At 43.2% G+C, this 14,862-nt stretch overlaps 1 protein-coding gene across 4 annotated transcripts in view; it reads left to right on the forward strand.

Annotated features, from left to right (window-relative positions):
• Nucleotides 1–396: 396 nt before the first annotated feature.
• Nucleotides 397–14,862, forward strand: part of Ss18 (SS18 subunit of BAF chromatin remodeling complex) — a 55,810-nt gene continuing 41,344 nt past the window's right edge. For all 4 annotated transcript variants that reach the window (XM_075969264.1, XM_075969265.1, XM_075969266.1 and 1 more), the window contains exons 1-3: nt 397–554; nt 3,710–3,786; nt 12,910–12,994. In XM_075969264.1, the coding sequence (XP_075825379.1) occupies nt 486–554; nt 3,710–3,786; nt 12,910–12,994 (231 nt within the window). In that variant the 5' untranslated portion in view covers nt 397–485. The remainder of the gene's footprint in view (nt 555–3,709; nt 3,787–12,909; nt 12,995–14,862) is intronic.

A 14,862-nucleotide genomic window follows, 5' to 3' on the forward strand; every position in this document is an offset into this window, starting at 1 on the left:
TGTCTTTTTCCCTCTCGGCGGCGGCCCAGGTGACTCAGGGCAGCCGCCTCTTCCCCGGAGGGTCGCGGGCGCAGTTGGGGACAGTTTAGCGGTCGGGCCCCGCGTTTCCTGTGACAGCGCGGCCGGGCAGCTCCCTCCCGCGACGGCGGGACCATTTCCTGAGCGTCCGGGCGGAGCCGGCCGGCGCGGCGCTACCATCAGCGCGCGGGCGCGGGGGTGACGCCCGACAGCGGGCAAGGACAGGCGGGCGGGCGGCGGGGCGCGGGGCCCGAGCCGCCCAGGCCTCGACGAGCTTCCTAGACGCCTTGCTGGGAGCTGCGGCTCCGCGCCCAGCCGGTCTCGGCCTGCAATGCGCGCGGCCCCGGAGCCTCGTCCCCCCCCTCGGCGCGCGCTGAGGTGGGCCTGCCCGGGAGGCGGGCGTCGGGCCCCCAGCTCCGCGGCCCCCGGAGCGCTCCGGACTCGCCGATCGCGGTCTCGGTGGCAACATGTCTGTGGCGTTCGCAGCCCCGAGGCAGCGGGGCAAGGGGGAGATCACGCCCGCCGCCATCCAGAAGGTGAGCTCGGGGAGGCGCCGGAGCGCGGGCTGAGACGAGGTGGCGGGGGACGGGGGTGGGGAGCGGCCCGGCGGTGGTGAGGGCGGGCGCCGGGAAGCCGGCAGAACCCTTTGGCGCCTGCTCTGCCCGCACAAAAGCGCCGGCAACCGCCGCCCGATTTCCCCGCGGGGCGCGTGTACTCGGCTGGGCGGCGGGGGGCCGGGAGTGGGGCGGCCCGCGAGAGTCCGCCGATGCCCCGCCCCGCCGGGACCCCACTCGCGGAAGCTGGAGCCTGGAGTGTTGCGCCGCAAACTCCTCGGAGTTGAGGCCCTCCCGGGAGAACTTGGGAACCTTCCGCAGAGGCTCGGGGCAGGCGAGGAAGGAGCCTGTGGGCACGGGGGTTCCCCAGAGGAGCAACCGGGATCCGATCCCCTCTGGTCCCGATAGATGCGCCTGAGCGCAGGCCGGGCGCTGGGTTTCGGGAGGGCGAGCCTTCTCGCCGGCCAACTGCGGCTGTCTGCGCCGACGGGCGGGCGGTTTGCATTAAGTCAGCGCAGAAGGGCTGGGAGCTGCGCCCTCAGAGGACAGTGCCACCCCAGTCGCCGCTCGGGGACTGCCAACTGGGGACACAAAGGTTCTTTATTATCCTCTGAGCCTGTGTCTAGCAAGGCACTATTCTAGATCTCAGCGTGGTAGACTTTGAAAAGTCGCTTGTCAAGTTTAACAGTTTGCCCTGAGTATCTCCATCTTGTTCCCTACCCTGGAGCAAGGTTGAGAGAAAGTCAACTTGTAGTACCAATTGGGGCACCCTTGCAGACCCGTGGGTTAACGGCTCTCGCTTTCTGTTTACTGTCAGGGTCTTTGTAGTGTGGAGTTTATCATTTGCCCAACTGTTGCTTTATTTTCTTTGAAGAAACCCTCCTGGCAGTGCCTGGAAACGCAGTTTCTTTCTCTAGTGGTAGTCTGGTGAACAGCTTCCCTTACACACGTGCAGGAAGCATGTTTTTGGCGGAATTTGCGCTTTCCTTTTGAACTTTAGAAAAAGTCTGGCTTTTTCCTTTTTCTCAGTAGAGTTCTTTCTTATATGTTTTATTAGTTGTTTATCATGAGTGAGTGATCTCGATAAGAAGTGAAAAATGACTTAAGACTTTTTATTGTGTGTGTGTATGTGTGTGTGTCATGTGTATGCCATGCCTGGGGATGTCAGAAGAAACACCAGATACAGCCTATTGTGAGTTACATTGTGGGTACTGGGATCCAAACCCAGGCCCTCACCGAGAGCGTTAAGGGCTCTTGTCTTCTGGGGCCATCTCTCCAGTCCTCAGAAGCGTATTCCAGTGTAAGTTTTGTTTGCAGTGTCAGACATTGCTATTAGACAAAAGACAGGCATGTGATTGGGATTGTTTAACGTGTTATGCGTTCCTTGGTTTGAGTATTGAATTGATGGCACTCAGGAGGCAGAAGCAGACAGATCTCCGAGTTTGAGACCAGCCTAGTCTACCCAGTGAGTTCCAGGACAGCCAGGACTACACAGAGAAACCCTGTCTCGAAAAACCAAACCAAACAAACAAAAACAACAAAAAACTCTTGGTACCTAGTGGATCATATTTAAGAAGCACACCTTAGAAAAGTGTTTGCCCTCAGTAATCAATGATTATGATAAATGTGCAGAACTATCAGTTAATGATAATGGGATCTTTGTTTTTAATTAAAAGTGACATTAAGTGATTGAGATGGTGGTTTTGGTGTTGTTGCCTGGATATTTACTGGATCATGAGAGGTGGGTTCAGGATCAGCATTACCCAGATACTGAAGCTCTTACAGACTTAGGTGTTGTACTAGGGACAGCGTCCTGCCACTTTGTTTAGTGCCGTTGGTATAGATGAACTATTTAACCCTCAAAGTCAAGTTTGCTTAGATAGTTATCAGATGATAAAATGATAATTTATGTATCTTATGTTTTTTAAGCTTTTGAGATACCTCATTTTATATTGTAATCTCAAATTCTATTAAATACTGTAAATGTATAGCGATTGTTAGGCTATGTGTTGTTTTAGAGAATCACAAATCTATACAGTTAGAAAAGAAGGTAGCCTATTACTTCAAGTCCTTGTGTTTATTTCAGTCTGGGTAAGGACAGATCTTTTCCCTTCGTACTACAAACTGTTTGAATACTCTAAAACCAACTTTCAGCTAGTTGAAACTATAGTTACAGATAGCATAGGTGGTAATTAAATGTATTAAAAAGCAAAAACAAAACAGTGGAACTTGAAGGATGGTTCAGTGGGGTTCAAGGAGTCGTCCTCTAGTCTCACGTGCGCCTTGGCACTTGGAGGGGTGTGTGTGTGTGTGTGTGTGTGTGTGTGTGTGTGTGTGTGTGCGCGCGCGCACGTTTGTGTGTGCTTGCGTGCAGTGAGAGAGTGCGAGCTCACACTCACTAATGCTAAATAAAATAAAAGAAACATTGCTTTTCTTTTCTGGGTCTCAAGAAGGAGAGATATTGGAATAGGTGATATCATTTCAAATATACAAAGTAAAGTTTTTTGTGTGTTATAAGTTATAATCTATATTAACAGAAGACCCCAGGAGGTTCAGTTTCCATGTAGATATGACATTTCTAGAAAAATAGATTATAAAAATCAGTTGTTGCAGAATTATCTATATGAATCATGTATAGCATATTTTATAAGTGATTTATACATTTTAACAGTAATGAAAAATTTTAACTAAGTTAATTCAATCATGATTTTTACTTTATTTTTGTTTGTTTATATGTTGTCTGTCTGTCTGTCTGTCTATGGTTTTTTGAGACAGGGTTTCTCTGTAGCTTGGCTGTCCAGGCTGGTCTTGTGCTCAAACTCACAGAGCTCCTCCTGCCTTTGCCTGCTGAGTGCTGGGATTAAAGGCGTGCATCACCACTTCCCAGCCAGTTTCACAATTTTTATTTCTGTGGACTTAAATTGTAGCAGCAGGTAGACACAGTAGCAGTGACTCTCCCAGGGTGTTGTTTTTCTCGTTCACTGGATGATTTTGTAATCTGTAAGGATGGCTTTGAGGAACATTTCTGACTGAAGTGCTTCTGTAGTAAACTGTCTTTCCTCTTCAGACGTCTTAGTTTTTCATTTTTCTTGATGAGCACTAGATTAACAATAAACTTTTTCTTGTTTGTGTTTCAGATGCTGGATGAAAATAACCATCTTATTCAATGTATAATGGACTATCAGAATAAGGGGAAGGCGTCAGAGTGCTCTCAGTAAGTCCTATGAGAAGCTTTTTGTGTCCGAGCGCTGCTGTTCTTCCTTTTCTGTAGAACGCCAGTATTAAACTGTATTTGTGGTTGTGGCTTGAGAAAAATGTTCATCTCCGCAGAGGGAAATGTGTTTATTGGCCATCATTGGGAATCTTTGCTGGTTGTTTTATTGCTTTTTTTTTTGAGACAGGGTTTCTCTGTGTAGCCTTGGCTGCCCTGGAACTTACTCTGTAGACCAGGCTGGCCTTGAACTAGAGATCCCTCTGCCTCTACTTTTGGAGTGCTGGGATTAAAGGTGTGCTCCACCATCTATTAGTGTGGACTTGAATTTTAGGGGACCTTTTGTGTAAATGGATTCTAACAATGTGTAGTCTGTTTTGACTGACTTCTCTGAGATAGGGTCTTGTGAAGCCCAGGCTGTGGTGAAATTCCTGATCCCTGTCTCTGCCTCTCAAGTGCACATTATGGGGTGTGCCAAAGACCCAGCTGTAATTGTAGGTTTTTCCTGCCCACTAGTTCCCAAATAACCACTCAGGTTTAATATTAATTATGAATGTTTGCCAGATGGCTCAGGCTTTTTACTAGTTAGCTGTTACATTTAAATTAACCCAATTCTGTTCATATAAGTATTGCCATGTAGCCATGGCAATGTAGCACCCAGCTCTGATTGACTTTTCTCACATAGCATAATGTTTCCAAGAGTGATCCATGCTGGCACGTGCACTAGACTTCCTCATAATGCCAAATGATCTTCCATTTGGTACTCTGTCGTTTGGGTTGTTTCCAGTTCTCTGTTCATGATACTGCTCTAAATTTGTATGACTTTGTTTCTTCTGATTCTTTTACGAAAGAAAAACACTTTATAATGGGAGTTAGATGCCATTTTTTTTTCCTATTTCTTACTCTGTATTTTAAAATAATGACTTTAAACTTGTACAGAGCCTCATATAGAAACTTAAAATATTAGCCTGGTAGTGGTGGCACGGGCCTTTAATCCCAGCACCCAGGAGGCAGAGGCAGGTAGATCTCTGAGTTCAAGATCAGCCTAGTCAACAGCAAGTTTTAGGATAGCCAGAATTACACAGAGAAACCCTGTCTCAAAAAACAAGAAAGAAAAGAAAAAGTAAAATTTTCATGTATGTACTGTATTTAGTTACTTCTGTGGATACTGAGATCCTAGAGACTAATTGTCATTTTCAAGGACCAAACTTTTATTTTAAAGTGGTCTGACTGAGGTAAGTGGTAGACCCTGACAGACTCAGATGGGAAGCTGGGCATGGTCAAGAATCCCAGCACCTTCAAGGCTGAGGCAGGCGAATTGTTGAGTCCTGAGCCACACCTCAGGACAACAACAAAGCAGATCCAAAGAAGTGATGTAGAGTTGCTGATATTGTCAAACGTCCAGAGTAGCAGTGCTCAGATGCATGTAGATACAAGCCGTATCTTCTAGTGATGCCACAGACAAAGAGGTGGCTTGCCTGTGCTTTCCTTGGTTCATTATTTATAAAATGTAAAATGCTGTCACCTTGATATATGGCTTCCGTATGGCATTGAGTGTTAGCACTCCCTTTCCATCCCGAGTTGTGTGTAGTGTGTGGGGTTAGAACCAAATGTGTCCTGTCACCATGTCCAGTGACTGCTGCACTGGAGAACAAGGTTTTAGAGGATTTCACTCTGCCATGTTTTAGGGCCCATCCTTTCCTAGAGGTCTCATTGACCTGCTCTTGGGAGATAGTCCCAGCAACCAATTGATTTGCTTTTCCATCTTTATTGGGCTCTTGCCCTCCAGTGATTCACTTGACCTCTGAACTCTAGGTCTCTCTTTCCCTTTATTTAAATTATTTTTAAAATAAAAATCTCTTGTTCACTATTATCAAAATTTGGCAATTACCTCTTAATTCTCATCTTATTTGCTTCTCTCTGTTTTTATGTCAATACAAAGATAGATTACGATATCCTAGTGTTTATAGAAGCAGTCTTTTTTCCTCTTTCTTATTAAGGCAGGATCAAGTTTAGACTCTTGTTTCTGTTTGGCAAGTGCTACCCCACTGACTTGTCCAGTCCTAGACTGCAGTTCCTAAGTGGATTACTAGGTCAGAGCATGCTGACGTGCCAAACTACCCTGCCAGAAATGTCCTTGCTTTATTTCACCCCTGTCCTGTGTTCACCCGCCACTGTCAGCAGTGGATATTGGCCATCTTTTACACAATTCTGTACATCTGGTTGGTAAAAGATACCAGTTTTTAAACAAATGCTCCTTTGAAAGCACTTCCTGCTTAATGAAAAAGACTCAATGATAGCAATTACGATATGTCCTTTACTGAAATTCTTCAGAAGGTAACAGATTTGCCCAGTTGTTCTTTATTAATAGACATTTGAGAATCATTGCAGGCTTTTCCTAAAGTTGGCACGTATTCTTAGATCGCCCGAGTATAGAGTATGAAGTGACTAGTGCAGTGTTTCCAGATTCTTTTTGGATCCCCGTGTGGGTTATGTTTGCGTTTAGTGGGGAGAGTATACTTGTGGTGTACTTGAATCTGCTGCTGCTCCTCAGACTGCATGTTTCATGGTGCTGATGTTGCAGAATGCAGTTGTTCTGTGGACTGCTCTTCCTCTAAGACCCAGTTTGTCTCTGCACAATGAAGTCCACACTGTGCCCTATGGCTCTGGTGTCACAGTTGTGAGGTGATGTCCTTCTGACTGCATCCTCCCTAGTTGAAGAGCAGCAGCAGCTTGGTCAGCATGTGGTAGCTTGGATCTGCTTCCCTAAGCTGGCACCTGCTGTTTTCTCCACCAGAGTTAATATTTTTTCTTTGTAGTTCATCTGATTAACACAAGGCCTTGAAACACATTGAAACAAAAGGCCTTTGCTCATTATACTCAACATGCTAGTTTTAGTATCCACTGCGATTTTTGCCTACAACGGTTGTTACTGTTGTGGTTGATGACCAGATTCATCACTCCTCCTAGACTTACTTGGAATTCTGCTGTGAGGAAGTCATCTTTCACCCCCTTCCCTCCATTCGTTATTTCGGGTCTTTATATGTAAATGGATTTGTACATTTCTACTGTATTGCTACTTGATACTTTGCTTTTTTTTTCTTGGTTTGTTCTAGATCTGACTACTGGGAGCTTTTCTGTCTGGCTTCTTGACATCTCTCTCTTATTCCCTTCCTCCCTCCTCCCCTCTCCGTTCCTTCCTCACTCCCTCCCTTCTTTTCTTCATTTATTGAGACAGGGTTTCACTCTGTAGACCATGTTGGCCTCAAACTCACAGAGACCTGCCTGCTTCTGCCTCCTTATACTGGGATTAAAGACATGTGCCACCACCACCGTGCCTCGCTCTATAATTCTTTAAGCATTTTATTTTCCTGTACTATGAAATGTTTTAGTCTTACCTTGTATTTCTTTTTGTACAAATCTGGAAGCGTCCATTTCTCTTAAGACCAGATTGGTGGTTGTTTAGTTTGTTTAAATATATAGGCTGAAATGTAGAAACCAAATTGTTTTTATCAGATTGTATTGTTTTCTATTGACTTTCACATTTGTATTTTTTTTTAAATATTTATTTATTTATTATGTATACAACATTCCTTCCATGCCTGCCTGCATGCCAGAAGAGGGCACCAGATCTCATTATAGATGGTTGTGAGCCACCATGTGGTTGCTGGGAATTGAACTCAGGACCTTTGGAAGAGCAGGCAATGCTCTTAACCTCTGAGCCATCTCTCCAGCCCCCACATTTGTATTTTGTAGGACCATTTTCATTTATATATTTTGTTTCTTCAATAAATTTTGTCGGTATATATTTGAAATTTTATTTTTAAAAAGCAGTGGGCCTATTTCTGTGGTTTTGTTGTGGATGATCTTCAGTTTTGAGATCACCCTGAAGCCAGGCAAGGAGACACTTGAAGGAAACAGAAGGATTTTAGGGAGTAGGACAGGTTTCATTTTCATGTATGACCAATGATACGGATAGCGAGATGTTCCCAGCGAGAACCAGCTTTTCCAACCTGAGTGAATTGTGGTCGATACTGTTTTGTTTATATTAGAAGCTTTGTATGTATGTGTGTGTGTAGATAGATAGATCCACTGCTTTTTAAAAATAAAATTTCAAATACATACAGACAGAATTTATTGAAGAGACAAAATATATAAATCCCCTTCTTTCTGCACATGGGGATAGGCTATTATAGAAATTTCTTGTCTCTATTTGATGCAACCGAGGCTTAGATTGATTTAAGGTAGAAACTTCAATTTTGCCTTTTCTAATGATTTTATAACTCCTACCTTTGATCAAGGGGGATTTGCTATGTCACTTAGGGTTTCCCTGAATTCTAGGGTTTGGAGTTTTGTTTTTCAAGTTCATGTATTTTTTCGCAATTTCATACCTGTATATAATGTACTCTGAGATATTCTCCCCTGCTATGCTCTCTTATCTGTCTACCAAACCCTTCTTCCCAGCAAGTCCCTCTACTTTCATGTCTTTATGTGCGTGCGTGCTTGTGTATGTGTATGTGGTCCTTCTATTTCAGTCTCAGGAGGCTTGATCAGCACACCTGAGCTGCCGCCTTCTCTGATGGGTTCTTCCTTTTGACTGTTCGTTGGTATTCATTCTTTCTCAGGTTGTCAGTGTAGTTTGTGACTAAAGAGAAACAACTCCTTCTCGCAACACCTACAACTCCTGTCCTCGTGGTGGAAGTAAAGAAAATGTAGAGAAGCGTTAGTAAACCCAACTATCTGGGAATTGGTAGTCCAACTTTGTTTAAATGTATCCTTTGACTACAACTTCTTAGATTAAAAGTAGCTTACTTCCATAGTGGTGAGAGAGGATCTCCTGAGGCCACACCCTCTCCAGGGCTATAGGCTGTTAGTGGTACTGGGGAACCTAGGCTGGGAAGAGCTGAGTTCTGTTCCTCAGTGGGGTAACAGTGGGAAGTTGCCCCCCCCCTTTTAAAATTTTTTTTTTATGATTTATTTAACTTTATTTTGTGCCTTGGGGTGAAGGTGTCAGATTGCCCAGGAACTGGATTTACAGACACTTATGAGCTGCCATGTGGATGCTGAGAATTGAACCCTGGTCCTCTGGAAGAGCAATTAGTGCTCTCAACCACTAAGCCATCTCTCCAGCTCTGGGAAGTAAATAACCCCCAGCCCTGCTCTTGCAGACAGGCCTGATTAATGCCATGGATCTCCCCCCAACCCTACTGTGAAAGAAAACATGAACTTGGAAACAATAAAGACCCCCATCACACACACAGAAGAAGACTGGATGGCTTAATCCCGTCACACAGAAGGCTGAGGCAGGAGGATTGCCATGAGTTCAGGGCCAGCCTGGATCATTTAACCCTGTCTCAAAGAAAGTAAACCAAGCAAACCCTTACTGTGTTCTAGCCATGGACAGCATATGCCTTATAAATAAGTGAGAAAACAAATACATTTAAAACATAACAAGGAGCTCATCCTTGTCAGACAGACTCCGGGTGGTGGTTCTCTGCTGGATATGGCTCCGGCCAGCAGCATCAGTAAACACACTGCGGGCACAGGCAAGGTTCTTCATGTTTGCTAACGCATGTTTGAGACATTGCTTCCTTTTATGTTTGAATATTTCTGGATCAGTCCAGATTTTGCTTTAATCAGCAGCCTCTTTTTGGTATTTTAGGATGGGTGCAGTTTATTTCAGAAATGAGTATTTGTCACCATTTAATGAAATTTTAGTTTAAATTACTGCTTACCAAGGTAATTTTTATTCTGTAAACTATAGCATCGTCCCACAAATGTGCTGCATTAAACTTATTTTTACATTAAGTCTAAGCTTTTCAGATTAGTTTTTAATTAATCAAACTTAGAACTGGTAATTTTGTCTTATGCAAGGTAATGTGTTGTGGCTTTTGGTGGGGTCTTTGGAAGCTGAGCTCTCTTTTAATCGTGACCATTCGCATCTATAAGTATCTGTCAGACTTGTTAGGACCATACAGTCATCAAATGTAAGATTTTGATGGCTCTCGTAACTTCGGCTGCCTGTCAGCAGTTGCCATCGTCAAACGTGAGACGTTGACTATGTTTGATACTCTCCCGTTAGCTTGTGTTCACAAGGTACAGTTACATTGAAAGACAGGGACCCCATAAACGGCACTGTCGGCCAGTTTTGTCACTGTGTAAACATTAAGGGTGCCCTGCAATGATGTGGTGCTTCAGAGCGGAGTGTTGTGGGTGCCGGGTGCACCCGCTCTGTCCTTGACACAAGTTCACGAAAACCGCAGGGACAAGTGCTGTGGTATTTGCAGACTAAAATTCTCAGGAAAATGTTTTTATTTTTGTTTTATATGCTGAGTTCAGATTCTGTGTTTTTGTTGATTTTTAAATACTATTTTGGACGACTTAACATACAAACTCAGAAGAGAATGCAGAAAAAAGAGAAATGAGCAAGTTTTTTTAATAATTTTTTGAGACTTGCTTTGTCTTAGAATAAATGCTTTGATAAATATTATTTTTCTTACTGTGCTTTTGCTCCAGTGTCCCCTTTATCTTGTTGATTGGAATCTGCCTGTCGTCTCAGCAAGTTGGAGATTAAAGCAAGCAGAATTACTAATCTAGACAGAGATCTGTCCCAAAGTGAGACTGTTGTAAGGCCAGTCTGATCTGTGCACTCAGTCTGGGGCCAGCCGGGACTATAAAATCGAGACCTTGTCTCATAAAACAAAACAACAACAAAAACTTGCTTGTGCCCACCTTCCTATGTTAGGAAAAGGACTTGCAGGCAGTTCTGTGCATCGGAATGGGGTTTCTTGTACTGACTGATGTTAGTATCCTCGTGGTGGCATGGAGGGGTGTCTTGTTTGGGGGTTGATATTGAAGGTTCATGTTTGCAACGGACTGTTAAATGGCTTTGACAAAAGTATATGTGCGTCGACGTGAGGCAGAGTGATAGCGCATGCTTTAAGATGCTAGTTGGAAATCTGGAAGAGAGCTGTAAAACGTTCCCTCTCCCCCATTCTGAAACTTTTCTGTAAATTTAAAATCACTTCAAATTAATTAAAAGTTGCCTGGCGGTGGTGGCGCACACCTTTAATCCCAGCACTTGGGAGGCAGAGGCAGGCGGATCTCTGTGAGTTTGAGACCAGCCTGGTCTACAAGAGCTAGTTCCAGGACAGGCTCCAAAACCACAGAGAAACCCTGTCTTGAAAAAGAAAAAAAAAAATTAAAAGATCTGATATTGAGCAGTAGGTAAATATCTTGAAAATTTAAATGAGTCATGTTTGTGTGTAGACATTTAGAGCTGCAGGGACTTTAAAGGCCTGCTGGAGCTCCTGTTGGGACACTTAAAGTGACTTTCTGAGGCTGGCTAGGCAATCAGCGTAACACCCAAGCTTTGTTATGGTAATGTGTGGGCAAAGGCTTCAGGTTGGCATTTTTATTTGCCATGGTATAGTTGGTAGTCCTAGAAAGCTCACACTTGAGGGTCATACCCACATTCTAAAACTCAGAAGAAAAAGTGTGTCCGATACCCAGAACCCACATGGTGGAAGGAGAGGAACAACTGGTCGAGCCCAGGGCCCTCATAATTAAACATTTTTTGAGGGCTGGCCATGGCAGGACACTCCTTTAATCCCAGAACTTAGAGGGCAGAGGCCAGAATTGAGGCCGTTCTCTAAATTTGAGGCCAACCTACAGACTACAGAGGGAGTTCCAGGACAGTCAGGGTTACACAGAGAAACCCTGTCTCAAAAAAAAAAAAAAAAAGTCAAAACCAAAAAAGACTGTTTGATTGGTTTTGAATAGGGTAAGGTGGTATTAAGTTCCATGCAAGACTTCTATAAAATTATAAAACAGTCCCAACTGCTGTTTGCTGTCAGTCTTGTTTGAAGAATTCCGAAAACATAATTAAGCATAGTAATCATTTATTGGTCTGTGCTTATCCAAGGACCCTTACAAATATCTTCTTTCAGATTAGGTGTATGTGAGGAGTGGAAGTAAAAGTGTAGGCTTCTTAGTGTGGAAGCTTTTCCCGCGTTAGAAACGTGAAATCGGTGAGAAGTATTTCAATCTGGATGTGAAATGAAATACTTCATTTATTTGAATAAAATTCTTTTGACATTCATTTAAAATTTATAGCTAGTTTCTATAATAACAGATTTTTGGTGTTTGGGTTCTGTCTTGCTGCATTCCCAGGCTAGCCTGTGTTTCTGTACCAGCTTTGTCAAGTACAGGGGCCATAGGCCTGTGTCCCATGCCTGCCCTCTGGAAAGGAGCTCTTGAAACTGGTACATTTTGGTGTAGGTTTTAAATTTGTATGTGTGGGGCTTGTTCTGCTCATGTACTGAGATCAGACAGTGATTTAGATCACTGCCAGTTTTTGGTTTTATATGAGTTAACTTTAAAAATTATAAGGTAACTTTAATTATTATACAGTGTTACCAAAAGCTGTTTTTTTCTACTTATATTTACCATATAGCCCAAGTATTAAGAATTCACTTTATTGTTTTAAAGTGAATTGTTAATGATTTTAGTGTCCTATCATTTTGTTTATGTCTGCACTTGGGAAGCAGAGGCAGGTGGATCTCTGAGTTGCAGCCCGTCTAGGCTACATCGTGAGTTTCAGGTCAGTCAGGCCTACCAAATGAGACCCTGTCTGTAAACAACGAGCTACAACAAAAGCAGAAGGAAGCATGAGGGTGGGATGGCGTGGTAAGCATAGTTCACTGAACTTCTTTATTTCAGGTCTTGTAAAACCTAACATACTGTGTGTCTGACGCTGGGCGTCAGTTATTCTCTTGATCAGTTATGAAATTGTCTGTAACTCAGCAGTCTCTAAGCCATAATTCCTCAGGCTACCGGTAAGGAGAGAGTAAGAGCTGCTAGCTCATAGCACTGGTTTACATATAAATGAGGTATGTACACATAATACTAACTAACCCGTCTCTAGCATATGATGAAATCACTCTGTGTTCCCATTACCTTAAATGTAGCATGTATCATTTGGAATTATTTTGCAGAGGAAAAGTTGAAGTTCTATTGATGTTCAGGTAACACATTTTTCATTAAGCTCTAAAAATAATTATAATGCTGCTGTTTTTAAGTAGAAAGGAAGATTTTTTAATATTGATATTTGTTTTGTTTTAATAGGTATCAGCAGATGTTGCATACGAACCTGGTATACCTTGCTACAATAGCAGACTCTAATCAAAATATGCAGTCTCTCCTGCCAGCAGTAAGTCCCTTGAAAGTGTGTGAAGTCCATGTCTGTAGCTGTGTGATTAACACAGTTGGTTTTGGTGATGCTGAGTTTTGTGTCCTAAGTTCTGGTTTACCCTGAGCACACACGCCTGTTCTGTACTCTCTAAGGGCCTTCCTGTCTTCACTCACCTGATTTGGATGTTTGAATTAATTCACCTAAAGCACTCCCTTCCCCAGGGAAGCTGTGTCCATTCACCTGTCTACCCTATCTATTTAGTTTTCTTTGGTTTTTGAGACAGGGTTTCTCTGTAGTTTTAGAGCCTGTCCTGGAACTAGCTCTTGTAGACCAGGCTGGCCTCGGAACTCACAGAGATCTGCCTGCCTCTGCCTCTGAGTGCTGTTTAGTTTACTTTTAATTACTAAGTAAGTTGCTAATGTGTCTGGGGTATTCCGTATCATTTCAGTATTAAACATTTGCATATGAATCTTCAACTCTCAGGACTGCCATCCTTCACAGCAAAACAAACTATTTTCTCAGCATCTTAGAATGTCACTTTACTCAACAAACCTTTGATTGATTGCTCATGTTCAGACAAAATCCTGGCGTTGTCATTGGTGGGTGTATCTGACAGTTTATCCATTTATATCTCCATTTACTTGTTGGGGAAACTGAGCCACGTGTTGTGCAGATTTTACCATACTCTGAATTCTGTCTCCCAGTTTTATAACATGGCCCTGCGTCTCAAACTGGTGGCACAGACTGATAATAGGGGAGAGCCACAAGCTGGGTTTGACGTTACGTCTGGGTACTATGGATCTTCTGTTGGATCATGTCAGGGGGATGCAGTACTTTCAGGATCCAAGATGCCCAAGAAATAGACTCGGTTGTTTTCCAGGAGTTTTCTTTCATTTCCTCCTCATTCACTTGGGGATTAGTGCTCAAAGACCAATTTGAATGCGTGGAACATTCATTATTTTAGATTTTCATGGTTATTGAGCATTTTTAGTAGACACAACCAGAAAAAAATGTTTTTAAGAATTTGAGATCTGAGTGGTGGTTCTACTTCCATAAATTATTTTAATTTATTGAGACAAGATCTCACTGTGTAGCCCTGACTGGCTCAAACTTTGCTATATAGACAAGGCTGGCGTAAGCTCCCAGAGACCCATCTGCCTCTGCTTCCTAAAGGCATGCACCACCATGCTCACCTCAGAAACTACTTTTACTGTATTTTTTTTTTTTTTTGCTTTTTCGAGACAGGGTTTCTCTGTGGTTTTGGAGCCTGTCCTGGAACTAGCTCAATAACAGGCTGGTCTTGAACTCACAGAGATCCGCCTGCTTCTGCCTCCCAAGTGCTGGGATTAAAGGTGTGTGCCACCACTGCCCGGCTTACTTTTACTGGATTTTGATTTTGTCGGTATCCCCTCTCTTCATCTACAAGTTTGTAGTTGATTGCTTTATAGTGCACTGAATAAGAACATAAGAGTACCCTGATAGTAAAATCCTTGACCTTAAGTAAGCTGCATCCTCCTGGGGATATTTAACATGTTTAGTTTTGAACGTGAAATTGTTTGTATGGTTATTGCCTTAAACTTCATTACCCTTGAGTTGATTTCTCAGGACAGTGGGAAGCATTGGCTTGTTCTGCTCACTTCTGAACAACTAGTTCTCTGTCTTATCATCTTTGGAAATGATTTTTTTTTATTCTGGTTTATTTGACCACCTGTATCATTTATCAAGTGTTGGTATATGTGTGGATCTGTGTTTGACCTCTGTTGCATTGGTCTTTCTAAATTAATTCCATGATCTTGTCACACCTGATAATACACCACTTCTTCCTTCTTTCCTCCTCAAGAGTTCCCTGGCTACAATTAGCCTTCAGATGTCCATATTACTCAAAT

Source organism: Microtus pennsylvanicus, chromosome 4, assembly GCF_037038515.1.
Source record: "Microtus pennsylvanicus isolate mMicPen1 chromosome 4, mMicPen1.hap1, whole genome shotgun sequence".
Classification (NCBI taxonomy): Eukaryota; Metazoa; Chordata; class Mammalia; order Rodentia; family Cricetidae; genus Microtus; species Microtus pennsylvanicus.